This window comes from Eupeodes corollae, chromosome 2, assembly GCF_945859685.1.
Source record: "Eupeodes corollae chromosome 2, idEupCoro1.1, whole genome shotgun sequence".
In the NCBI taxonomy this organism is placed as follows: domain Eukaryota; kingdom Metazoa; phylum Arthropoda; class Insecta; order Diptera; family Syrphidae; genus Eupeodes; species Eupeodes corollae.
This window is the reverse complement of record NC_079148.1, coordinates 86,185,007-86,211,852: the sequence shown is the minus strand read 5'-3', so window position 1 is coordinate 86,211,852 and position 26,846 is coordinate 86,185,007. Positions and strand designations below refer to the sequence as shown.

Genomic DNA, 26,846 nt, shown 5'->3' with positions numbered 1-26,846 from the left:
ACGTTTGTCACGTACTAGCATACCAATCGAGAGCAGGCACCAAGTGGAACAACATCACCACTTGTCAAGTCACAAAAAAACATCTGGCCAACACTGGATTTAAAACGTTCAATTTGCTTGCTCTTTCTAAGCATATCGTATATAAGCTCGATAATAGCTGTCATATAACCGGACACTGTCTAAGATTAAAGCACCCCACGAGACTAGGCGTACTTTGAAATGGCTTTTTTGTATGGACGACGAAGAGGAAGAGGAAGAAACAGTTCATCATCTTTTTTGCACATGCCCTGCTCTGGCTCGAAAACGCAAGAATTACCTAGGAGAATTCTTCTTTAACGATCTAAATCATATGAGTATAATCAGCCTCTCACGTTTCGTAAGGGATTCAAATGTTCAACTACTGGAAATTTGTTATGTGTTCTGTTTGTAAATGTAAATTTCAAAAGGCTTTATTTGTAAACTTTTGCTTTGGCATTTAAAATTTAAGGGTTAGTTAAGTCTGATTTATTATCTTCAATATCATTTTTCTGATCTCAATTTTCCAAATTGGCACTCATATTGTAAATTTATGTTCTTTTGAGAATTTTAAGGAAAGGAACGGGGAGTTTTTATTAGTACAAAAAGGCTTTAAAACCCGCATTCTTATAATAAAAAAACATTTAAGATAATAAATTCTTGGAAAACCATTGTTATTGGAAGCTGTTTATAGAGTTGCTGCAGGTTATTCAAGACTTAAGATTCAGGCCCCAACTAACTTGTTATAAAGGTTCATGGTGGTTCAAATAATCAAATCAAACAAGGTTACAGATATTTAATTTTTGTTATATAAGCTAAAAGTTATTCCATTTGCTGTTAGTTTTTTTTCAATATTTATTTGGTAGTTAGTGATAGCAGAATGAGAAGCAGAATGAGCGATGAAGTTAAAAGTAAACTATATTTTTAATTCTACCATTTTTGTGAAAAATTTAAAATGCTCACTAACGTAACCCCATTAGAGCTAAAAATCTTTTAATTTAAAAATTAAAATGCATGAAGAAAACTAAAGTCATCGTAATATACAACATTTAAAAAAGTTTGTGTAGGAAGTTATTTTAAACATACTTCTTTAGTAGCTGCTTTATTCATTTCCCTAAATATATTTGAAAACAGGCCATCAATCCAGTCTCTTGTATTCATGTCAAGGTATCCATACAGTTGAACAACAGAAATCGCCTGAAATTAAAATGTCATTTAACTTTTCAGCTTTCTTTCTTTTTTAATATATCAAACTGAATGTTTTAAATTTGGTATAAGAAAACATATATAATTTGAATCACCTTTGGATTAAGGGTAATGCACTTAGTAGGAAGCCCGAGATAGCATTGTGCCTTTATCAGAGTGTTTATTACAACGGTCTTACCACCTCCTGTTGGTCCCACTATCATTGTTGAATGCCTCATCATCATGGTTTCATACATTTGAATTACTTTGTCCTCCTACAAATAATTATGTACATTATACTTTAATTAAATTTAATTGTGAGACTTTTTAAAAGGAGGTCTATAAGACATTGAAATTGGATTTTTCAAATTCATTAGCTAAGTAAATAAAAATGCTTTGGGAGAAAATGTTGGTGAAGTTGTCAACACTAATGGACCTATACAAACTAAGGTAATTGCGTTTTTTTTATTTTAACGGTCCATAGCTTACGACATGGACATGAGATTCTATGAGACTTCCTAAAATGTTAAGAATAATGAATGTAAAGTGTCACCAAAATTCAGGCTTCTTATCTCTCTATCGTAGATAAAACCTTTATTTTACTGGAATTGTAATGCGTCTAAAGCTTTATAAAAAATACTACTTTATGATGCCAACAAAAAGCAACGCTTGCGTTTCCCCTAAGAATGCATGATATGAAGAGCTAAAACAGATGTACAGATGGTAGAAATTAATACAACCCGTTCGAGCATTCCATATAATGTCAACTTGTCAAAAGTGGAACTTTCTAACCTTACCTAAATAAAAAACTCACTTTTGCACTACTCAGAGTCAGATAGCCCAAATTTAAACAAACCTGATCGGAAAGTATAATATAGCCATCGCTTCTTAAAACATGTTCAACCGCAGTATTAAATTCTGGATACCCCACACGAGGACAATCAATACCAGGAAATAAGTCCTACATAAAAAGAAATTACATTGTATGTACTTACATTTATTAATATATGCTGTAATCGAATTACCTTAATAAGACCTAAAAACAAAGCCACATCTTCAAATACAAATTTGGGAAAATTCATGTCACGCAGTACACGCATTAGAACAACTGACTCTGGTAGATCACTAGACTGTCTTTGCATTACCCCGGCCATTCTTAGAACTGAGTTTAAAGATCGCAATCCCCAATCGTAATGGCATTGTTTTGATAGCTGTTCTTCAGCAAGTTTATAGAGAACAGTCATCTTCTTTGCCAGAATCTAAAAATACAATTTAAAATGATTGTCGATATATATTTTTGTTATGGGCTATTTTTTAAAAATACCTTTGATGTTAAGAAACCATCAGAGAATAAAGATATTAAACATATTAACTCAAGGTCCGGTTTTATACAAGTTACTGGTCGGAACAACGCTTTTAAAGATTCTGGAAGTTCTGTTCGTCCAGCGTACCCGGGATTCATTGTTATAAAAACACCAACCTTAGCATCAAGTATAATTTCAACACCTTCAAACTTAGGGAATAAAATATTTAATAATTGTCTTTAAACACCCCTACACAGAATTACCATAAGCATTTCAGATTTTTTTAATAAACCACTTCTAATTGTTTGAATTTGCGTGGATATAACACTTAATACAGAAATATCTATGCGGTTAAACTCGTCAAAGCATCCCCAAGCTCCGCATTGACAAAGGCCAGCCAGAATACTTCCAACTGCTCGGAAGTCCATACCTTCACCACAGTTAGTGACTATGCAAAGTAAAGCCATCGCCTTGGCCAAGTCCTTGCAAGTTTCCGTCTTCCCCGTACCAGCTGGTCCAGCTGGTGCAGCCCCAATATTCATAACAAGTGCTTGAGTAATCGTCAAATATATCCTATCTGTAAGTGGAGTAATGACCAAACGACCATTCAGGCCCATATATTCATAGCCATAATTAAAGCGACCGGTGCATTGAACAATGAATAAGTCATCAAATTGTTTCAACCAATAAAATCGTAATTGACTCTCCCATACAAATTCTTGGGCATCCAAAATATTATCCCGCACAAATGACTCGATTATATCTTTAGCATGGACATCAATAGTTGTGATGGTTTTGAATTTAAGTCGATCGTTACGAGAGAGTTCTGATCTTACTTTAAGAACCAATTCTGTGATTTGCTTATTTTGCATTTGAAGAAAATGTTTCATTGCTTGGTTGTTTCCTTTTTGTATGGCTGCAAACGTTTGTTCTACTTCGGTTGTCCACCAGAGCTGACTGCCAGCTAATGCTACCATTCCCTGGTATTTCATAATCCAATCATTTCTAGAATCGAAAGCACAATTAAATTAATACACAATTAAATTAATACATTACGAATTAATAAATATAATTCCAATAAAGTTCATATTTTGTATAATTGGTTCAGTGCCTATGATGACTTAAAAATATCATAGAAAAATAAAATATCGTAAAATATAATTGTCAATACATATATTAATTTCGTTCAAATACCATTAGAAGTCTTAACTTACTTAATATGGTTTTGCAATACAAGTTGGATCAAAAATTAATTTCTTTGTAAAATAAAACAACGTGAATGCATGTAAAATTACCATACTCGTAAATGCATAATTAAAACCTCACCACGTTTTTTTTTTAAAGTAATATATATTAAATTTAATGTTCATGTGTTCGGGATAACTATTTCTTCAGATAAGTTTTTTAAGACAACAACATCAAAATATGCGAAAAAGTTCAGTGCATGTTTTTTTGCTAAAGATTTTATAAAAAAGATTAAAAATTGGCAAGCAAAATCTTTAGATTTCAATTCAATTGAAAAAGTGGTATGAACTTAAAATATCCACTAACTGTTTTTTTATACATAATTGAAAAAAAAAAAAAACAAAAATAAAATTGATAGAATCTGAAAAAAGTACTAATAAAAGTTGGTAGAAAATGATTACAACTTAATCTTGAGAATAAATGCAAATCCTGACTGAAAACTTATTTCATCTTATACAAAATATTGTTCTTAACTTTTAGTATAATCAGACTATTTTTCTATCCGTCATCGGCACCTAATTGCAACAAATCTGAAGAAATAAGGAAACATGGTTGTAGAAGAAATTCATATATTTAAATAAAAAATTGACAATTAACAAAATTGGAAATTTAAACTTGTATATATAACTACATCCGCTGCCACCCGAGAAGAGTTTTCTACCCCTGGAACACAACATATCAATCTCAAACTAAAAAAGAAACTGATGACTCCTCAAACTGTTTTTTTTTTTAATATCAACTTTATTTCATTCCAAAATATTAAAAAATTATCAGGCAATTTATTAAATAAGCGGGGTGCAGTAACCGTATAAAAATTGCGATGTAAATGAGAGCTCAAACTAGCTATCGCTAGAGCTCTCACAGTATTATAACCTTTACTTTTAAAAAATGATTTTAAAATATTATAAAAGTACAAAAGTTTTAAAGGAAAAATACCGACGTTAGAGAACCGATCGAAACTGGGTGTCATACGAGGCACATTAGATATGATACGAATCGAGTGTTTTTGGCTAATGAACAACGGTTGAATTTTACAGGAATGAGTTTCACCCCAACAAGAAATACTGAATTGAATTTTCGATTGTACTAAGCCATAATACGGAAATTTTAAAATTTTTTGAGGGCAATACAGACTAAGGTGGTAAATCTGTCTTGCAACTTTATTACGATAAAGTTTTAAATTGTTCCTATGTTCAACCCAACCAAGCTTCTTATTGAGTAAAACTCTTAACTGCTTGAACAGAATGGTGTAGCTGTAGCTGTTGCCTGTAGCACTGTCAACGTTAAAAGATACGAAAATAGTATACATCGACACAATGCGAAGCTGTAGCTGTAGCTGTAGCAGTAGCTGCAGCGCAAGTTGACTCAACTTTAACTTTTGGCGACGCTACAAGCTACATTTGAGATGGAGGAACCCATTTCATTCTTTGACTTTTCACTTTTTTTTTGGGAGCGTTCAATGCATTTGAGAATTTTTTCTGGTTTTGTAACTTTTTTTTAGTATGCTACCATAAAAATTCAGTTCAAATATAAATTTCATATGCGTTGAACATGCCCGAATAAATTTCCTGTGCTACACCATTGTGGGCGACCTTTGCTACATTAGTGAGCGTTTTTATTGACAGCTTATACTACAGCGATTTTTTTAGCTACAGCTGCATCTCATTCTGTTCAAGCAGTAAGTATTTAAAGTGATCAACACGTTCAATATCGAAGCAACCATCACAATAGTGAAAACCTGGGCAATTCACATGTGAACAGACTTGAAAATCAGAACAGTTAGGTGCATGATAAGTCAAGGAGAAACTTTCGGTAAAAATTGCCTTTAAATTAAAGAGCATGAATTTAGTATTGCTACTTATAAATAATTTATGTGACCCATACCAACAAAAGTTGCAAAGTAATTATTATTTAAGTACGATAAGGATTTAACAAATATTAAAAACAGGATAGGTACTAAAACAGATCCTTAGGTAATACCCATTCTGAGATAAGATACTGAAGTTAGAGTATCTTTTATATTGGTCATTAAGTTACGATTTGTTAGGTAAAAACGTAACCAATCATAAACAAAGCCTGTGAAATCAGCATAATAAAGTTTTTTCAGTAATAAGTCATGGTCAAAGGTATCAAAGGCTTTTGTAATCTCAATGAATAAAGCCGCTGTTACCTTGGAATCGTTATTTGAGTTATAAATTTCACCACAGAATTTTAACAGGGTCCATGCTCTTCTGTTGACTTACCTTAAGAAAACCAAATTGACACTTAATGAAAAACTCAGTTCTAGAAAGTGAGGACATGATTCTGTTCTTCATTATCTTTTCAGAAACCTTGGAAAATATGGATTGTCTGTCTGACGATTTGTCTGTTTAAAATTTTAACAAAATATTCGTAACAATATTTTGGGTGAGATAAACAATAAATAAGTCAATGTCTTTCTTTGTTCTCCTAATACTTGAGCCGAAAACCATTTCTTATCATAGTTTTGGTTGTTTTTGTAGGAAGTTATTGTAATCGGTCTGATTTTTTAATTGTTAACTATTTTTTAAAATATTTTTAAATGTGTAAATAGAAATAGAGGAATAAATAAATAACATCTTTGTGGCTAAAATTACAAAATATAATAAACAAGCAGGAGATGAAAGACATTTATGTACCAGTAGTTGATGAAATGAATTCGAATAAAGAATATTACTTTTTCCAGCAAATTAGTTGCTTAAGAGTCGTTAATTTGTAGGCTGTAGCTTTCGGCTCGGTATCAAAAGAATAATTGTAATGTATACTTTTTCACATCAAGCTACTTTTTTTCAATTTTCTTATGCATTCTTGAAAATAATATTCTGTTCTTATGAGAACTCCGCAGCGTAAAAACAAAACAAGTTGGCGTAAAAGTCCCTTAAAACCGAGGGCCTGCCAATTCTCAACCATTCCTGTGTGAAAGTACGGCTAATTTGAGAAAGCAATTTTCATGACAAGGATTACTCTTGGAGGTTTTGTCAACTCTTCGCAAGGGGTGGTACCTGTGAAAAAACTAACGATGGCATAAACAAGAACTCTGTCATGACAGTTCTAGGCAATACCCATCACGCCACGGGTACAACACGGAAAGAAGTATATTCCTAAATTGTCTTGCAACAACTTTTACAAACTTTGCTTGTAACATATGGGTGTATAGTACGCTTGACGAGACAGCATTGCCTTCAGCCTCATACTTTACCGGAGATGCCGCAATGCTACTAGTTTTTTCCGCAATAATTTATGGCGTGATAATCGATACCGTTATTGGATTACTGTCAATAGTGCATATGGGTATAACTACTTTATCGATATTTTTCTACAATAATTAATAAAATGAAAATAAACGTGTTTACTTGTAAGACGAAAAGCGATTATAAATAATAAACACAGTATAAAAACTGTCCGAGTGAAATTTAAACAATATTTTTTTTGAAATTGTAACAAGTAAACTAACCTAAATATCTGTGTTATTTTTCTTCTAGATTTGTTGTTTAATAATTTAGTTAAATTGAAATTACTTTGTTTTTACACTCTTTAAATACAAATTTTTAAATTTTATTTATCGAACATAACCTATGTAATTTATTTCATTGATTTACTCCAATGTAAGTATAAGGGACATAACAATAATGTATATAGACTTCCCTGCTAGGAGCGTTGATCATGCATGCCGCCAGTCAGCATGGGCCTGACTCCCATACTGGCATTGATGATCGGGCATCGGCTATAACTATTTTCGACGTTACTATTCTCAGTATGGCCAGATTAACTATGCTTACAACTATTTATCCAATGGAAATCTTCTAAGCCATACAGTATTGCGTTCACACCCATACTGACATTGTAATATTTGCAATGTATTTCTCTCCGTGTACTTCTAATAACAAATATTGCGAATGACTAACCTAGTTGACGATAACTGTGGAAACCAGAAATTATCAATAATTATAGGGATGGGAAAGTCCCTTAGCAAGGAAATAAAAACAGCTACAATTTATCTGATGTGAAGACTTGTAGCAACCATATAATTCACAGTAGCTCTGTGTAGCTCATATTATATGGAATCTCGATTTATTCGAGAAAATATGCGTCAAGAAGACAAGGTGTTCTTCTGATGAGCCCAACCATTGCATCGGCGCGAAACGCTTATAAGAACACCTTTGCTGGTTAATTTTTATTTTTATTGATTTTAAAAATAAAATTTTTTTATTTTCATGATTTTTTTAATCATATTTATTAAAAAAAAAATAAAAAAAATTCAATATTAGTTTTTAATCTATAGAAAGTGCATTATAAATTTCTATGTTGGCAACTTACTGTCTATCATTTATGAAGATGGAACATTTTATGGAGAAATATCTTAAATATTTAAATGTTCAAATAGATGGATTTTATAATTAATCATTTGATAGTAAAAAATATAACAACAAACCAAAGTAAAATGCAAGCCTAGAGCCAGGATAACCTCCCAAAAACAAGCAAAGAAAGTTTCTTTAACAGCAAAAAAAGTGATTTTTGTTTGAGCTTGGGAGACAACGGACCTTAGCGATTTAGTGAAGGTTACGCGAAGGCGGTCTCTTTCGACGAGTAACCTGACGCATTGCTTGCTGAAAGCCATAAAAAGCACATCATCCCAGAAACTCTTTGTCTTGTTTTTCTATTCGATCACGTCTTGTTTGACATTAGAAACATGGACTATCGTCTCGTAAATCGATTGTTATAACCGGTATTGTGAAGCAATCCCTTTACCGTGATGGAATGAGCTTTTTTCCCAAGTTCTTGTCTCACTTCAGCAGCAGATTGTGTTGATGTAATTTTTGGATTTGTTTTGACTTTATGGGACAATTTTGTTACATTCGCCAGCATTAAAGATACTTGGACTGATTTTAGGAATTTGTTACATAATCTGTATGTGCTAATGATTAATAATCTGGATGTTCCATTATAAGTAGTTTTTTGAGAATTATTTATTTATGTTGATATCCGAACGGTAGTTGATGATAGCAATAAATACAGCCATTAAAGAAAAAAAAAGCTAAATATTTGTAAACGCTTAAAACTGAGTTTAAAGGTTGAAAATCTTTATAGTGTGGATCTGTAAATTTAAATAAAATTTATTTGAAAATATAATAAACAACATTCGCGACGTAAATCAAAAGAAAATATATGTACATAATTTAAATTTTCGGAAACGATGCTGGAGGATAAGTTATTTTGTTATCACTTTTACTAAGACTACCTGAAACTTTAATATCAACTGGTTTATTTTCACACCAAAAATTAGTCCTCAGCTTTCGGTTAATTTATTACCCGTCATTTGCAAAATAAATATATTTTGTTTATTCTCGATATGTTTATAAATAAAAGAAAGATAATAACGAAATGAACAGGCAATAATTACCGTGTGAGTTCGGATTTCCTTCCATAGTCTTCGATTGCTGTTTTTGTTATGAACCAATTTGTGTGCCTCATTTCCTTGAGTACATCATTCATCCATATTTCAACACGACCTTGTGCAATAACTGTTTGAATAATCGAATGAGAAATTACTGCTTTTAATATAATTCTATACAAAGACGTGAAAAAATTCATACAAAAAAACCTTTACTTTTCAGCTAAGAATTTCAATTAATATAAACGCTATTTATTTTTAAAAGTAAAGAGAATAATAATGATAAATTATTTTATCATCTTATTTTTCAATGATTATAATACAGTGGACGTCCAATATAACGAATGCCCGATATAGCGAATTTGCGATATAACGAACGCTTTTGAAATTTACATTAACATCTCTAAATAACGAACGATGATAAAAATTTGCTATCCGATATAACGAACGCGTACATATATTGCCTTAAAATGATTTTTTTTCTTGCCATTGTGATCTGTGCATATATTTTTATGTCAATACATAAGTTTATTCTCGTACATATGTATGTGTGTGCGCCAAAGGTTCAAAACTATAACAAGCTTTCTGTTTTTCGTTTAGTCTTCGCATCGTCTACTAAAACATTTTTGTTAGAATTCTTATTTTTTGGTTTGTCTATCGCTATGCAGTTTTGAATTTTATGTACGGTCTTACACACACATATTCAATGACACGACGGCAAGATAATGTTAGCAGTTAAATAGTGTTTTTGTTGTTTAAAGTCTCGTCTGGTTGAAACGCTCCGTAATAATTTTGTAGATTAAATTTTGTGTATAAAATATTAAAATGAATACAAAATCCCAACGTACTCGGCTTTCATTAAAGGACAAAGTCAAAATTATTGATGAGTGCAACAAAGGCGTTTCACTTAAGGAAATTTCAATAAAATTCCGTGTGCCAAAATTAATAATAAAATTAATAAATCAGCCACTTACTTAAATTTGTTTGAATGGAAAAGTCGATCGATATAACGAACGCTCTCGATATAGAGAATGACCTCGAACATTATATCATTCGTTATACTGGACGTCCACTGTATGTACATTATATACACATATATTCGTATGTACGATTATCAAATGAGTAACTCCGTTTTAGATATTTAATAATATCTAATATCTAATCTAAAATATATAATATTTGTTTTTTGTTAAATTATTTTGAATTGCATGTATTTTTTTTAAGGAAAAGTAGTGTTAACTAAGCTTATATAAGTTATATTTTGTATTGAAGTTTTCCACTTTATAATTACATTAAAATTTTGTAGGCCCGTAAAATTGGAAACACCGCAACCGAATTTTGAAATACTTCCGATACAGAATTGTATGAACTTTTATTAGCTTTTTTATTTGAGTTAAATTATTATTATACTTTGAAATTATTGACAGGGTGTTCCTTAAAGCGACAACTGAATATGGTAATAGGTCAGAATTTGGATGGTTTTCGGGTAACAGCTGTGTTAAGTATATTTAAAAAAAAAACACCTATTTTTAGTAGGGTTTTCGTTTACCCTGTCCAGAAATGTTTTTTTGTTTTTAAAGTTTTTGGAATTAAAAAAGTAATGTACCTAGACACAATTCATTTTTATAGTAATAGAAAAGTTAAAGTTATTGCCATTTCGCTAAAAATTAATGAATGCATTGATATTTAGTTTGACTTAACTATTATTGTTTATATTATTATATTTGTTCCTTTACTTCCTTAAAAAAAAGTTATACGCGTACAGTACAAATAAGATGAAATTATTTTGTAGACTAAGATATTTAGTTTCTATTTTTTGACCAACAACAAAATAAAGTGGAAAAGACACCAAAATATTTTCATACTCCCATATAACGACAAGAACATTGTGATTCTTAATGAAACATTCATATAAATTTATAAAACATTTCGTCTTTTCTAGGTGTTTTTCTTATTACTTACTTATTTATTCAAACTTTCAAAGTGTTTTTCTTGTTAGTTAGACACTTATTTAATCCCACTTGCATTGTTTAAGATACAAAAAAAAACTGATCTGTATTTACTTTTTGACACATACATACGTTGTTTGTTTGTTGTTTAGCTTGACGTCAAGGTAGACACACCATAGAATTTATATAAATGGCTGGAGAAACCAATCTATAGTTCTTAAAACTAATGAGCCTAAAAACAGTCCTAAATACCCCCATTATTAGTTTGTTTTAAATTTTGTTTGTTAAAAAGTTTTGAGAAGCAAAAAATTGTGATTTTTTTTAAGTACGTGTGTATGTATGTATGTACTCGTATGTACATGTTTTGTTTGAAATTTTATTTTTGTGGGTTTTACTTGCTGAAATTTCCTAAATGTCGTAGTTTAGTTTGATCGAAATGATTTTTCGTAAAACAATAAGGTGTTAAAAATAAAGGTTGTTAATCTTTTCATATAGTTTTCTATTCAAAATAGTATCCTCGAAAATTTTTTTTTATTAAATTCAAAAAAACACAAGCACTTAATCTTACCAATATTACGAAATTCCATACTTTCTCCTTCGCTTGAAATCATTCCGTGTATTATATTTAGGTCTATAGAGTCTTTTGAAAATCGCAGAGATTTAATATTGTCAAACATCTAGTAAAACAAATTAAAAAAATATAACACATTTTGCTAATAATATCTTAAAATATAATTAAAGTAATAAGAAACTTTATTTGTACGTACATATGTACAATAACATTATAAATTCATGAAATTTTTGTCACTGGGCTGTTTTGATTATGAACTAAACAGTCACTTAACTGATTCAGTTTCTGTTGGTAATTTTAAACAATCCAAGCTTGAACCCTCATTGGAAATAGGAAATAAAAATAGCAGGCATTGATTCATATCGGCTAGAGATGACTTCTTTGTATGTAATGTATGTATTTACTTAGAAAATGTTGAGACTCGAACTCGTCTTTTAAAGATTAAAATATAAGAACAACAGTAGGAAAATTGGCAAAAAGAAATATTGAATGACTTCAAACAAGACAGCAACGACTGCGCGGCGGCGGCGCGGCGTCAGGCAAAGCATCGATCCACATGGGGGTACATTGGACTGAACGTAGTGTTTTCATTAGACATCTACGAGTATCATGTCTTATGCACACGCATAAGATATGGCATCAACCTATATGTTTTTTATTCTTTAAACTATATAAGAAAGTCTGTTTTCGAAAATTTAAACGCTATTTGATTTCCAAATTTTAATTTAATTTAAAATCGTTAAAGCGGTTTTTTCTTTCAAAATATTTTTGTATATATAAAGTTTTTGAATTTGAGTTTAAAAATATTTTTAGTATGCAGTTATTTGAGTGAGAAATTGATGACCCTTTTTTGGGATATAAAATTTCGAAAAAAATGATATTTTTTAAGATAAGGAAAAAAGTTAAACAAAAAAACTATGAGTTGTTTTTTTTAGAAAATTTGATTTTTTTAAAACTTGAATTTTCGAATTTTGACCAACAAATTCTTATAAGCACTAGTGTTATTTTTAGTCTTGAGTCAAAGCTGTGCAAGTGATGTTATTTTTAACCTTAAGCCAAAGCTGTGCTGGCGCTCTTAAGTCTCTTGGGCAGTATTGAATGTAGAACATTCAAATTAATTGGAGATGACAACATCGTTGAATCATTTACGTCGCTTGAACATCCTTTTGTAACGTTACTTTAACTATTTATGCTTAAGAGAAATTGCTAATTGTACTCCTCCCCTCAGGCAATTTAACGGTAATACTCGCGTTCCAGGAATGCTCATCAGCACAACATCGGTCGTACTGTCAAGTATAGAATATGAAATGCTTCACTACACTATGTATTACTCAGTCATTGCAATATTCTGGAATTCAAATGTTAGCGGGGGCTTTAACCCTATTTATTTTGCTTAGTTAAACTATAAGCACAGATAATAAATTTATTTATTATATATATTTATTATCTGTGCTATAAGTATAACTTAAAAACGAACTTGAATGTAAACTTATAACGACTCATATGAGTGGAAGTGGGTCAGAAAGAATTAGAGGTGCTGATGTTGAAATCAAATAAATTTGGGTTCGAATTGATTAACCGAACGATATGGTTCAGAGGTTAGTTAAGGCCATATGATGTGTAATGAGTTGGTATATATAAGAGGCGAGGGTTTCTTAGGTTGGCGGGTGTAAGTGTTAAAAGAAATGTATTGAAGAGCAAAACGAAGATATCTTCGTTGGATGTTTTCTGTTTTTGATATATGTATATCTTGATATGGAGACCAAATCTGCGACGCATATTCAAGTAGAGGTCGAGCAAACGTCATGTAAAGCGATCGGGTCACGAAAGGGTTAGACAATTGTTTAGACAATCTTTTAATAAAAGAATTAATTCGTCAATGTGAAATGGAAATTTTAGTTTACGGTCACATAAAAGTCCGACATCTCTTGTGTTTTATATCATATGTATGGGATAATTATGAACATAGTTATTACGGGTAGTTGTTTTATAATAGGTTGACACAAAAAGGTCATTGTCTGGCACTTGCTAATATTAAGCTCTAAGCAATTTTTGGTACCCTATAGGTTAAGAAATGAACGAGATCTTTTTAGTGGAGAGATACGTCTTCATGAGTTGTAATGATTTTGAAAAATTTCGTGTCATCGGCGTAAAGGGATATTTGACAACGTTTAATGACCTTGTCAATGTCAATGCTAATTTAGTTGTCGAATTAAACTTTTTAAAGCAAACTTGAATTTGTTTCATTTATTCTCAACAAAGGTTCTGAGCTCAGATTCCCACACGTGGAAAAGTCTTTAAAGTTTTTTTTTTCACATTTAAAAAAAAATTAACGTATCGAAGATGAGTTTGGATCGGGGTTATATGAAATTGAGAAATTGTGTGACGACAACTACGATGCATGGGCAATACAAATGAGATCTGTTCTTATTCATAGTGGACTATGGATCTATCTGATGAGGATGAAGAGGAAAGACGAAAAGGCATTGGCGACCATAATCAAAATCAAATGGGGTGGCGCAACAGTCCGTTGTGAACCAGGGCCTAGTGACTTACAACTCTCAACCATTCCTGTGTGCGAGTACTGTTGTCAGGAATGGAAGGGACCTACAATTTAAGGCCGAATCCGAACGGCTAATTTGAGAAAGCACTTTTTCATGACAAGAATTACTCTTGAAGGATTTGTCAATTCCTCGCAAGAGGCAGTACCCGCGAAAATTATTTTTTTTAAATTAAGCTGGCACAGGCAGGGATTGAACCCAGGACCCCTTGCATGACAGTCCAACGCACTAACCATCATGCCACGGGTACTACGCAACCATAATACCTTCTGTTAAAACGTCTCAACTTTTGCACATTAAAAACTGCAAAATTTTGTATGATGATGGAAGAAATTGGGAGACATTCACCGCCCGAGTGGTCCAGCCAGAAAAGTATCTCTTTTCAAGCAATTACTTAATCTTAAATTGTCTGAAAATAAATCTATTGCAAATCATTTAAATATTTTTTTAATGTGTATGCAATATTAACTGATATAGATATTAAATTGCAGGATGAGTTGTTGGCTATCATTTTGTTATCCAGCCTACCAAAGAGTTATGATAATTTCATCATCGCTAATTGAGACTGTTCTTAAAACTAAGTTGATGGAGGAGTGGAAAAGGCAAGAAGGGGATGCTGTGACTGTACTAGAAAACGGAGAATCTGCATTTTTTCCAAACAAAGACATGACACACGAAAACATCGAGTAATCCGCATACAAAAACAACTCGCGGAAAGTGTTATAAATGTAACAAGTGAGGCCACTGTACATCGACATGTACAACAACAAATGTTGCCGCAACAAGTTCCTCGCGAAACAAGTTGACAACGTCTTTTGCAATGCTCAACACCGCACATTTGTCAATACTTGATAGAGACACATGGGTTCTTGACAGCGGAGCAACCTGTCATTTATGTTGTGACAAGACACTATTTATCGAGCTAAGGGATCATAGGGAAAGAATTGAATCGGACGCTTATAATTTTATTGAATGGATGGGTTTAGGCAATGTTTTGATTGAAACATCGAAGTTTAAAATTATGCTGATTGACGTTTTGTTTGTGCCTAATTTGAAAGCTAATTTCATATCAATGAGTGAGACACACACAGTAAGCATACTGTAGAATTTAACCACAAAACAGCTATAGTTCGAAATGACAACTCCGAGATCGTCATGATTGCAGAAAAAGTTGGGAATCTGTACTTTTTTAGCTAGATAGTTTGAAATTATTTTATCTTGATAAAGGAAAACTTGATATGGAATTCTTAAAATGACATGAGCTATATGGGCATTTAAATGCCAAAAGTTTAAGCTCGTTATGTCATATGAATATGGTTAGGGGTTTGAATTTGCCAAAGGTTGTCGATGCTTTGGAATGTGAAATTTGCCTAAAGGTAAAATGTGCGCTATCCCGATGCCTAAGCAATCCAATCATCAAAGCAAAGATGTTCTTGAAGTTGTGCATAGTGACATTTGTGGTCCATTGCGGATTCGCAATCTGTTGGGGGCTCTAGGTTTTTCGCATTATTTATTGACGACTATAGTAGGAAGATATTTGTTTATTTCTTAAAGCATAAAAATGAAGTCTTTGATGCATTTAAATCTTTTAAGTCGTCAGTTGAACTAGAAACGTCAAAGAAAATCACGGTTCTTAGAACTAATAATATTGTCGAATACCTGAGTGGAAATAAGAAATAAGAGGTAGGGATTAAGCATCAAGTAACAGTCCATACACCCCACAGCAAAGCGGAGTAGCTGAACGAGGTAATAGAACTCTCGTTGAAATGGCAAGGTGTATGCTATTAAACGCAGATCTACGGAGTTCACTTTGGGCAGAGGCAATAAACACGGCTGTTTATTTGCGCACCCGATCGCCCACAAATATTTTAAACGACAAAACACCATATGAGACATGGAGTGGAAGAAAGCCAAATGTATCAAATTTAAGAATATTTGGATACAAGGCGTTTATGTTGGACAAGTGCCTGTCGAAGTCAAAATTTAAAGCAAGAGCTACAGAATGTTTTTTGGTGGGCTACTCTGTTGAATCTAAAGCGTATCGCCTTTATGAACCAATTCAAATAAGATTTTTAAAAGTCGCGATGTTCGTTTTCTAGAACAGATAAATAATATTCTATGCAAAGAGGTCAAACAAAAAAACCAAAAACAAGTCACGTTGCAGAAGAAAAGGTTAAGACTCTTAAATTTGAAGTCTATTCTCCAGATGTAAATAAATCTGTAAACGTGTTGGATGTGATTGACGATCTTTTTGCCGCTGATGTTGTTGCTGCTTATGAGGATGACTCAAATGATGTTCCTGTTGCGCATGAGGATGAGATTGAAAACGATGATTTTGAAGATGCCAACAGTATGGGTAACAGTTCTTTAAGTGAGCACATGATGATGATGTTATTGGCGATGGAGTTAGAAATGATGGGTCGAGTGTTGTTGTTGGTCGAGCAAAATATACCAAAGGAGAACACAAGGAAGTGGCTGCGGTCAAGTAAACGAGGATCTAGTTCTGCTAATTTTATTTTTGTGAACCCAACCACAGTCGAATAGGCCCTTAACCGACACGATAGATACCAATGGAAAAAAGCTATGCAATCAGAATACAGTACTCTTGGGACCTAGTCGATTTACCAACAAATAGGACTGCAATCAAATCAAAATGGGTATTCAATATCAAGCGCGATAAGAAAGGGAACTTAGAACGCTACAAGGCTAGGCTGGTGGCAAAAGGCTGAAGTCAAAAATTTGGACTTGACTATCACGAGACGTTTTCACCTGTCGTACGTTATTCCTCAATAAGGTTGTTGCTTGCTATTGCTGTAGAATATGACTTGATAGTACAACAGGTGGATGTTGCAGCTGCCTACCAAAACGGAGAAGTATAACGAATAATGCAAGTAAAGTATGCAAACTAAGATAATCCTTATATGGATTCAGGGAGGGAATGGAATGCAAAGTTGGATAAAGTTTTAAAAACTATTGGGTTCCAACTATGCAAGGACGATACATGTGTTTACATTATAAATCGAGAAGGTGTAATCACTTTATTAGGCGTTTATGTGGACAACTTATTGATAGCGTGTTCAAGTCGGCGGAAATTAGAAGAAATAAAGTTTCTCATCGGACAGGAGTTTGAAGTGGTTGATAAAGGTTCTGCTGACTACTTCCTTGGAATGGAAATATCCAGAGACATCAAGACCAATGAAACCAACTTATCTCAGTGTCAATTCATCCTGGATTTGATCGAATGATGCAACATGGTAGAGTCGAGGAAATGCAGTACCCCCTTTAGAACCTAGGATTTAAATTAAGAAAATGCAGCTATGCTCGGAGTGTCGTAAGGTGAACCCTAACTTGCATCAGTCACTAATTGGTTCTCTGATGTATCTGGGTATATCAACTAGGCCAGATATTTTGCATTCTATCAGTAAACTTGCCCAATTTAACATGAATCCTCATGCAGAGCATTTGGTGGCTGCTAAACATGTTCTAAGGTACTTAGATAACACTATAAATTTCAAAATATCTTTCAGAAAAACCACCGAGTGTTTAAACGCATATGCTGACGCAGATTGGGCTGGGAGCTCCGATGACCGGAAATCGTTTACTTCTTTGTGGTGCAGTGTCCTGGGAGTGACGAAAACAACCGTCATTGGCTGTAAGCAGTACGGAAGCCGAGTATATGGAACATTCATCCGCATCAAAGAAAGCTGTGTATTTGTGAAACTTCATCAAAGAGCTTGGTTTTTCTTACCTAATTGAGGCTGCTACTATTCTTAATGGAGATAACTTAAGTGCACAACAATTAGTTAAAAACCCTATTTATCATTCTAGAAGTAAGCATATTGATATTAGAATTAATAATTCATTATATACGTAAAGTTTATAACCAAAATATTATTAAACTTAATGATGTGCCAACTGGCGATATGATGCAGATATATTAACAAAAAAACTTAACAAGACTAAACATATGCAAAATTGTGAAAAGTAAAAAAAGGATTATTATAGTTATATTTATTTTTGCATATACATTATTCAATTTATATTTACATATGTTATATAAAAGTATATATTTTTGAGGGGTCGTTTTGAATTCAGTACTTGCAAAATGTATACTTAACATATAATTTATATTAACTTAAAGTGATAACAGTTTTTACATACATACATATATATTCTTTGAGTGATTTGCTTATATATAAATCATATGAAATCAAATGCTAATTTAGTTGCCGAATTAAACTTTTAAAGCAAACTTGAATTTGTTTCATTTACTTTCAACAGAAAGGACCCTATAAATACTCAAAATATGTCCAATTCGGTGTAAAAGAATCTTGTGAGAATGAATTTTTAAAATATAATGCAAAGTAATTAGTTAGTCTTATATTATTATTATTATTATTATTATTATTATTCCAAGCTTTATTCACTCATTAATACTTTAAAATTTACAATAATTTTATAATTACCATTTGATTGAATATATTTACATTACATTTAAACAAGTATGTGTACGTAAAATTAATTAAATTACAAGAAAGAAATAATTCAATGAAGGTTTAAAACTAATTTAAATATATACATAATTTGAAAAGAGAGGTATAATTTTAGGTTATCTGAGCATAAGCCTCCCCCAGACTTCTCCATCTTCTTCTATCTAGTGCTTCTCTCCAATAAAGTGGGCATATTTTTCGGATGTCATCCTTCCAGCGTTTATGTTGTCCACCTACGCTTCTTTTGCTTTCTAAGGGTATCCATTCGGTTACTAATTTTGTCCATCGATTATCAGGTGTACGTATTACATGTCCTGCCCATTCCCATTTGAGTTTCTTAAGCCTGTGTCTAACGTCTTCAAAATTAGTTTGACTTCTTATATTCTGATGGTTAATTTGCTGGGCAATATGAACGCTCAAAATAGCTCTCTCCATTGCTCTCTGACATGATTGGAGTTTCATTTCAGTGTTTTTCGTGACTTGCCAAGTTTGGCACCCATAGGTGAGGACTGGAAGAACTGTTGAGTCAAACACATATTTCCTTGTTTTATTAGAAATATTCAATGTAAGAAGATCCTTAACGTTCCAGAACTGCCTCCAAGCGTTCGTCATTCGCTGCTCTATATCCTTTTTTTCTTTATCTTTGAATGAGATAATCTGACCAAGGTATGTGTAGCCTTCAACGTATTCTAGTATATTGTTATTACAACTAACTGGATCATAAGCACCATTTGTCATAATTTTAATTTTCTGTTGATTTGTTGACAACCCAATATTTTCGCATTCCGAGCATAGTTCGTTTAGCATCGTTTGAAGTTCTTCACTGCTGTTTGCGATAATTATAATGTCATCAGCAAATCGGAGGTTTGAGAGACATTTGCCATTTATCTTCAATCCTTTGTCTTCCCAGTCTAGCTTTCTAAATACTCCTTCTAAGGCTACGGAAAACAGTGCTGGTGAAATTGGATCTCCTTGCCTAACACCTCGCGATATTTTAAAATCTGATCCGATGCATTCCGTTTTTATGTGGGATGTGCTCCTGTCATACATTTTCTTTAGGATTCGAACTATTTTTTCGTCTACACCTTGATTGAGAAGCGCCTTCCAAATAAATCTTTGCTCTACTGTGTCAAACGCTTTTGCAAAATCGATGAAGGCAAAGTATATTGTGATGTTATACTCTTTGCATTTTTCTATTATTTGATTAACGGTTTGTAGATGGTCTATTGTTGAAAAACCTGATCTAAAACCGGCTTGTTCAAAAGGTTGATTTAAATTAAGAGTGGTTTTCATTCTCTCAAATAAACACTTCGCAAAAACCTTGTATATCGATGATATTATGCTTATCGGGCGATAATTGTTGATATGGTCCCTGTTCCCTTTTTTATGTATGAGAATTATTTCCGATTTCGTCCATTGGTCTGGGACTTCCTCGGTGACTAAAACCTGATTGAAAATAGTAGTCAACCAGTTGGCCAGTGAAAAGTTGCCGAACTTTAGGTATTCAGCTAATATCCCATCGTTTCCTTTGCTTTTTTCATTCTTTAAACTATTTATTGCTCGCTCTATTTCACTTTTAAGAAATAGTGGAAAATCTTCTTCCTGGTTTTGTCGCTCTAGAAATATATCATCAGTGTCTGCTATGCGTGTTTTGTATAGATCAATGTAGAAGTTTGTAGCTATTTGGTTAATATTCTTCCTTTCGTGAATTCTTTTATTATTATCCGCCATTGCTGTTATCCACTCTTTATAATCTTGGATTGCACACTTTGCCTTTTTTATTGATCTCGTTTCTTCGATTACTGTCTTTAAGAGGTTGTCATTGAATTTTTGGATGTCTTCTTGACAACGTTTTTTGATGTTCTTCCTTATATTTTTCAAATCTTGTTTTTCTTGGGCATTTAGATTAGTCTTTTTTCTAATACTATCACGAAGTGCTATATCATATTTAGAGTTTCACTCGATAGTTTTTGCTGTTTTTGAGATACAGCAGTGAGAATATACCTGTCTGCAGATTCTTTTATAGTTTTTTCCATTTTGTTATATGCTATTTGAGTAGGTTCATTTAACCTTGATATGATGTTATATCGTTGTTGAAGATCAGCATTATAACTTTTGATTATATCTGTATTTATCGATTTTGTTAATACTTTTCTTGTAGTTTTATGTAGTTGCCTAGTTTTATGGTTGATTAACAACTCCGCGCGTACTATCCGATGATCTGATTCGAATTGAAAGTTATTAAGTACGGACACATCTTTAAGGATTGATCTTTTATTGCAAAGAATAAAATCTATTTGGTTTTTGTACTTTTGGCCTGGTGAATTCCAGGTCCATTGATTTTGCGGTTTCTTTTTAAATAACGAGTTTCCAACTATAAGTTTTTGTTGCCAAATATATTGGATAAGACGACTACCTCTTTCATTTCGATTACCGTAGCCATATTCTCCCATAATGGTTTCTTCGCCATTTTTCCTGAAACCTAATTTAGCATTGAAATCACCGATTATCAGTGAAATCTCTGTTTTAAAGTGTGCTGTTGCTATTTCCAGTGTCTTGTAAAAGCGATTCATCTCGTCATCAGTTGCTTTCTCAGTTGGTGCATAGACTTGTATGATGGATATGTTAAAATTCTCTACTTTGACTTTCATTCCTATTATCCTATCGTTAAATCCTTTAATTTCTTGAATATTCTTTTTTAACTCTTTGTTTATAAGGAAACCGACGCCATAAAGGCCTTGTTTAGTTCCGAAGTAAGCAAATATATTTCCGTTGTTGAGTTCTTGTATGCTTTCGCCTTGTCGTCTTACTTCTGCTAAACCGATTATATCCCAGTGTATCTTATTAAGCGCGTTTTCTAGTTCAACAAATTTTTCTTTTGATTGGAGAGTTAGTGTGTTTAGAGTTGCTACGTATAAGGGTTTCGTACCTGTATTGCTTTTATTAGTATAGTAGTTTTTGTTTGTATGTTTTTTGTTTAGTGAGATGCTTTCCGCAAATTTATAAAAGGGGGGGGTGTTGGCCGAAATCCTCCACGGTGGCCGACCGGGTTGGAGGTTTATTCTTCAGTTTATCCATTATAAAATTGTCTTCGTTATTAATAATTGACTCGCTGGGGTTGACTTTTAGCATTTGTTGTGGTGGATTGTTCGTTAGTTGTTATTGATTGGTTGTTTTTTCGAAGTTATCTACAGCAAATTGGTTGCCATTTTTAGCGTCGGCACTTTGACCCATAGTGACGGTTTTCTTGAGGACATATTTCATCAGGGGGGATGATGACGACGATGGTGATGACGATGAGAAAGTTTTATTTTTTGTTTGTGGTCTACTGTTCTTTTTGGACGAGCTCCTCGCTATATCTGAATCTTTTTCAAAGTCATCATCAGAAAGCTTTCTTTTGTTTTGCTTAGGGTGAGTCTTTATATTGATAATTTCTTCTGCTGTTAATGTTTTACCATCGACAATCAGCCTGTTGTTTTTGACTTTTACTTCTGCGTTGCCATTCATGTTTCTTAAGGTATTCGCTTTTTCAAGTAAATTTTTCCGCTTTTCTAATACATCTTTCGGTAAGTCATCATAAAGAATTAAGTTTGTATTATTTTTTGTGTTATATGCTTTTAGTTTTATTTTATCATCCATGATCAGGCATTTTGTTCTATATGCCAAGAATCCAATTTTGATAGGTCGAGTTTTATTTTTGTTTTGAACTCCAAGACGATAGACAAAGTCAAGATCTTTCAATGAAACTTCAATTTTGAAGACTTCACTTAAAATTTGTAACACTATTTGCTCGAGTTCAGTTGTTGATTTTTCAATTTCTTCAAAATTGAGAAGAATAACGTTCTTTCTTCGTAGTTGGCATTCTAAAATACTAATTTTTTCTTCGTGTTTACTAACTTTTTCTTCTATTTCGTAAACTTTTTCATTAATTTTATCAATCTTTGATCCAACTTCAGCGACGTTAGTTCCCACTTCTTTAATTTCAGATCTTATATCTTTCTTTGAATCTTCGACACTTCTATAGATGAGAGCTATCATGTCCTTAAGCTCAGAATTGCTTACTTCGTCTTTTGGAGTGTTGTTTTCCGGCGCAGACATTTTTGTATCTAATACAGTTCAAGTTCAAAAGAAAATTATGTGAACTATTAATGAACGTTAATATTTCCTTATATTTATTTTTATTTGTGTTAGCGGTTCGTGTCTTTGCTTATTTATGGCCAAACTGAAATGGAGGTGTCGCTAGTGGTTTTATTGGTTGAATAAATATCGTTATATATTTCTGGGGATAATATGATAAGTTTTGTAATCTATCAATATTTATGTTTATTTTGTATAGTGAAAGCTTTATTCTTTATTCTATTGACGTTTCACTTTGAGAATTCTATTGCATTTGCAATTTTTTTTTAGGTTTATAAATACCTGAAGTTCTTATATTTTTATTCTCACTATTGGAGAGAGTTCTTATGCTTCAAAATATTCACTTCTCAAGAATTTCCGTACTTTATTTTAGAGAGTTCTTATGCTTCAAAATATTCACTTCTCAAGAATTTCCGTACTTTCTTAGTCTTATATAATCATTGGTGGTTTCATTATTGAAGGACAATGAGGACGGATACCCGTCTGACTTTCTTTTGTGATTAACGAACTAAACAAAAGATTTGGGATAGTAGACAAGGATAACTTGAGGTTTATGTTAATATATGAGAGATAATTGTGTAGATATTTGAAATGAAGATAAGCACAAAGTTACAGCTTGTTTCTTTGGTTACGCAGCGATCGAAGTTTACTATTTTAGTAAGGTGGAGGTTAGTGGCTTCTTCAACAGGTATAATCAAATAGAACTCGGTTAATAAAACCATTTATTTGAGAAAATAGTGCTTTATGAAAATCATACAAAATAGAATGTGAAATGGAAGTAACTTCGAGTTAAGAACGTTAGTGGCATAGAGTGACTGATAAGTTATCTTGGTTGGTTGAGAATATAAGGTCGTTCGGTTCATATTATTTAGAATACCACTCACTTTTCTAGAGCTTGAATCAGTTAAATTATCTACAAAACACAATATTTTGCCGAGGAGGAATTGCAAGTGTAATTTAACCTGTGGTCTGATATTAATACTGCCATGGACATCCCAATCTCAATTTGATGAGAGTAATATGCACTTTAGATGCTTTCCGTTTACATTTATTAAGGGCTACAGTACAAACATTTATATATTTAAATGCTCATAAAACACAATTACTATACCCTTTGATTTAATATTTTTATAAAATAAAGTACAAACATCATTGTAAAGCCATGGAATTGTTTTGTGCATTGACGCAACATTATGGAACAAAATTTTAGTTAAATGCATTGAAACAAAAAATTGATCAAAAAAGCCCACGAACATGAAATGATAATAACTTCCACAGCACTACCTTACCTTTATTATGTGATCCTGTACTACCATAGGTTCACTACTACCGAGTATAGATAAAAGTTCATCCGTGGAAATGAAATAAAATCTTGGAAATAAACGACGTTTCTGTTCCAAATACTCATTAAGGGATTTTTGGCAGCCTTCTAATCCGGAGTTCAATGTTTGAAAATCTGACAAACGCCCGGCAATACTACAAACTTGAATAACTAGTGGGTTTTTAGCACACTCCACCATTATCTGAAATTAAATTTACAAACACATTTTTAAAATATTATTTCTTTATAGGAAGAAGAGGACGAAATTAAAACACAAGATTTTGCTTCTTGTAGCTATAATCAATCATTAAAGTTTTATTTAGTTCTCTGAGCCAAAAATATTCCAACTTAAAGATATTGCTTAGAAATGAGTTATTTGCATGTATATTCTCTGCGTTGCACATATAAAACATAGCTCGTTTAAGCTCCCGTATTTATGCAACTAAAGACAATAGCTTGATGCTTTATTTAAGTATGAACAATTCTTATTTCATACTGTAATTGCATTGAACACGATGACACATGGAAGTCTGATATTTAAGCTGGAACATTTCATAATATTAAATTAGGCTTTGTTCAACAATACGCCAAAAGTTAAATTTATCTCCTACAAAATTTACTATTTTTTAACGATTTTCGTAGATGGCACAACAATTTGTACAAAACAAGAGCATATTGACTTCCAACTTCTGTGTGATGTGTTCGAGTAAATCAAATGGCAAAAATTTTGGAGCACTTTTTATGGAAATAATTACTCTTACAGGATTTGTCAATTTCTTGCAGGAAGCTGTACTCAAGAAAAAAAAGAAGCTGGGATGCGAACAACACTGATAACTTCCCATCCCGTCTACCAATTTGCCTTGCTTAAAAGTTTGTGTAGGTTTTCGTGTTAAGTTAAAAAGTTGTCAGTTCAATTATTCTTAAATTTTTATAAATTACCAACAATTTTTTTCATATAATGAAATAGTTTATTTTTAAAATCATGTTTTGTGAAATAGAAAATAGAAAACAATACTTTATGAGAAATAAAAAAGATTGAAACAATGTTTTTAATTTTTAAAAAAACGTATTGAGTTCTTACCAGATTTCAATATTGTTTTTTTTTAGATTTTGATTTTTTGTAAAAAAAAACTGTCAAAAGATAAAAGTAGTTTAAAAAAAAGATCACAAAGTTTAGAAAGATATTTGACTTTAAAATCAATGTTTACCAACTTTTATTAATTTTTTGTTTAAGTTTTTATTTTTAGTAAATAATTCGATTTTTCAGAATGTTGAAAACGATATTTCTTATAAGTCAAAATTAGTTGAAAGTCATAACTCAATTTTTTGAAAAGATATTTCATTGAAAATTCAATTTTTACCAACTTTGAGCAATGTTTTTTAGATTTTTATTTTTTATAAAAAAAAACTATAAATTCGATTTTTCTTAAAATTTTACCAGATGTTAAATACGTTATTTTTCGTTGCGAAAAATTGTTTTGGAGATAAAATCATTTTGTATTCGTAAAATTTTCGAGGTAAAAAATTCTTTTTCTTCATTTTTTTTGATTTATAAAAAACCCGTTAGATGTTTTTTTTTCAAAAAATATAGACACTCGTTCGGTATCACGTTGCAATATATTATATAAAAGTTAATTCAAGTCTCTAGCGTTTTTGGTTCGAGATATTTAGGGTTAACCAAAATGTTCACCTCTTTTTTAAACTGCTATGGTAAAAAAAAACGCCGACGTAATTTTCTTGAGAGCCCTTTCGGCATCTTTCTGCCTTACTATGTGCATAACAAAATTTATTTGAAGTTGATATCTCTTCTGGTTCTTGAGTCATGGACCTACGAACGTACGAACGTACGTACACACTCACTCACCGAAATATTTCTAAAAATCTTTTATTTCGACTCTATGGACCTTGAAACGTCGAGAAACGTCAAAATTTTCAATTTGACAAATCGGACCCCTTCTTATGGGAAGTTAAAAATTGATGTGAGGCAGGAATTGAACCCAGATTTTCGAAGAGTCCAACGCATTACCAGTTGCCACGACAAAATTAACTGCGATAAAATTCGCAATTTCGATTGTTCTGTTCCTGGTTCCTTGCTTGATTCTTTACTATTCCCTACAGGTGTTTTTTTCAAATGAACTCAAATGACATCAGCCCAGATATCTGATTTTACTCATTTGTGGCCCAATACATTCTGTTCTTGGTCAAAAGTATGTTCCAGAAAATGAAGGCTTGATAAATTATCAAAATGGATTTAACAAGTCATGCGGACCCAACCCTTCAGATCCCGACCTGTAATCTAAAATAGGTAACCGAGACTAAAAATTTTCATAACAACTGATACAATCTCTTCAAAAACTTAAAAAAAATTACAAAAATGTAGTTATAAGAGCGTTCAGCTTTAAATAAACGGGTGGGATAAAATAGGAGTTAACCTTTTTAACATAATAGAACAAAATTTGAGGCAACCATAAGTCGGAGTACTTTATTATAAGGACATATTGATTATAAATTAATGATAAACACCTGCCTTTTTTTCTTATAACATTTTTAAAAAATACTCCCAATCAAGGGTACGAAAATACTGGATTAATGATCGACCAAACAAATTATTTCTACACCTAAACAAAATCAACTTCCCTTTTAATTGTGAACGAAAAA

The 26,846-nt window shown here is 32.2% G+C and overlaps 1 protein-coding gene across 1 annotated transcript in view; it reads right to left on the bottom strand.

Moving 5' to 3' along the window:
* LOC129944126 (dynein axonemal heavy chain 10) overlaps positions 1 to 26,846 on the bottom strand; it is a 142,765-nt gene that overhangs the window by 42,938 nt on the left and 72,981 nt on the right. Inside the window, 9 exon segments of the mRNA XM_056053321.1 lie at positions 1,102 to 1,212; positions 1,317 to 1,475; positions 2,057 to 2,161; positions 2,226 to 2,459; positions 2,525 to 2,713; positions 2,768 to 3,509; positions 9,169 to 9,289; positions 11,677 to 11,785; positions 24,157 to 24,390. Of these exon segments, the coding sequence (XP_055909296.1) occupies positions 1,102 to 1,212; positions 1,317 to 1,475; positions 2,057 to 2,161; positions 2,226 to 2,459; positions 2,525 to 2,713; positions 2,768 to 3,509; positions 9,169 to 9,289; positions 11,677 to 11,785; positions 24,157 to 24,390 (2,004 nt within the window).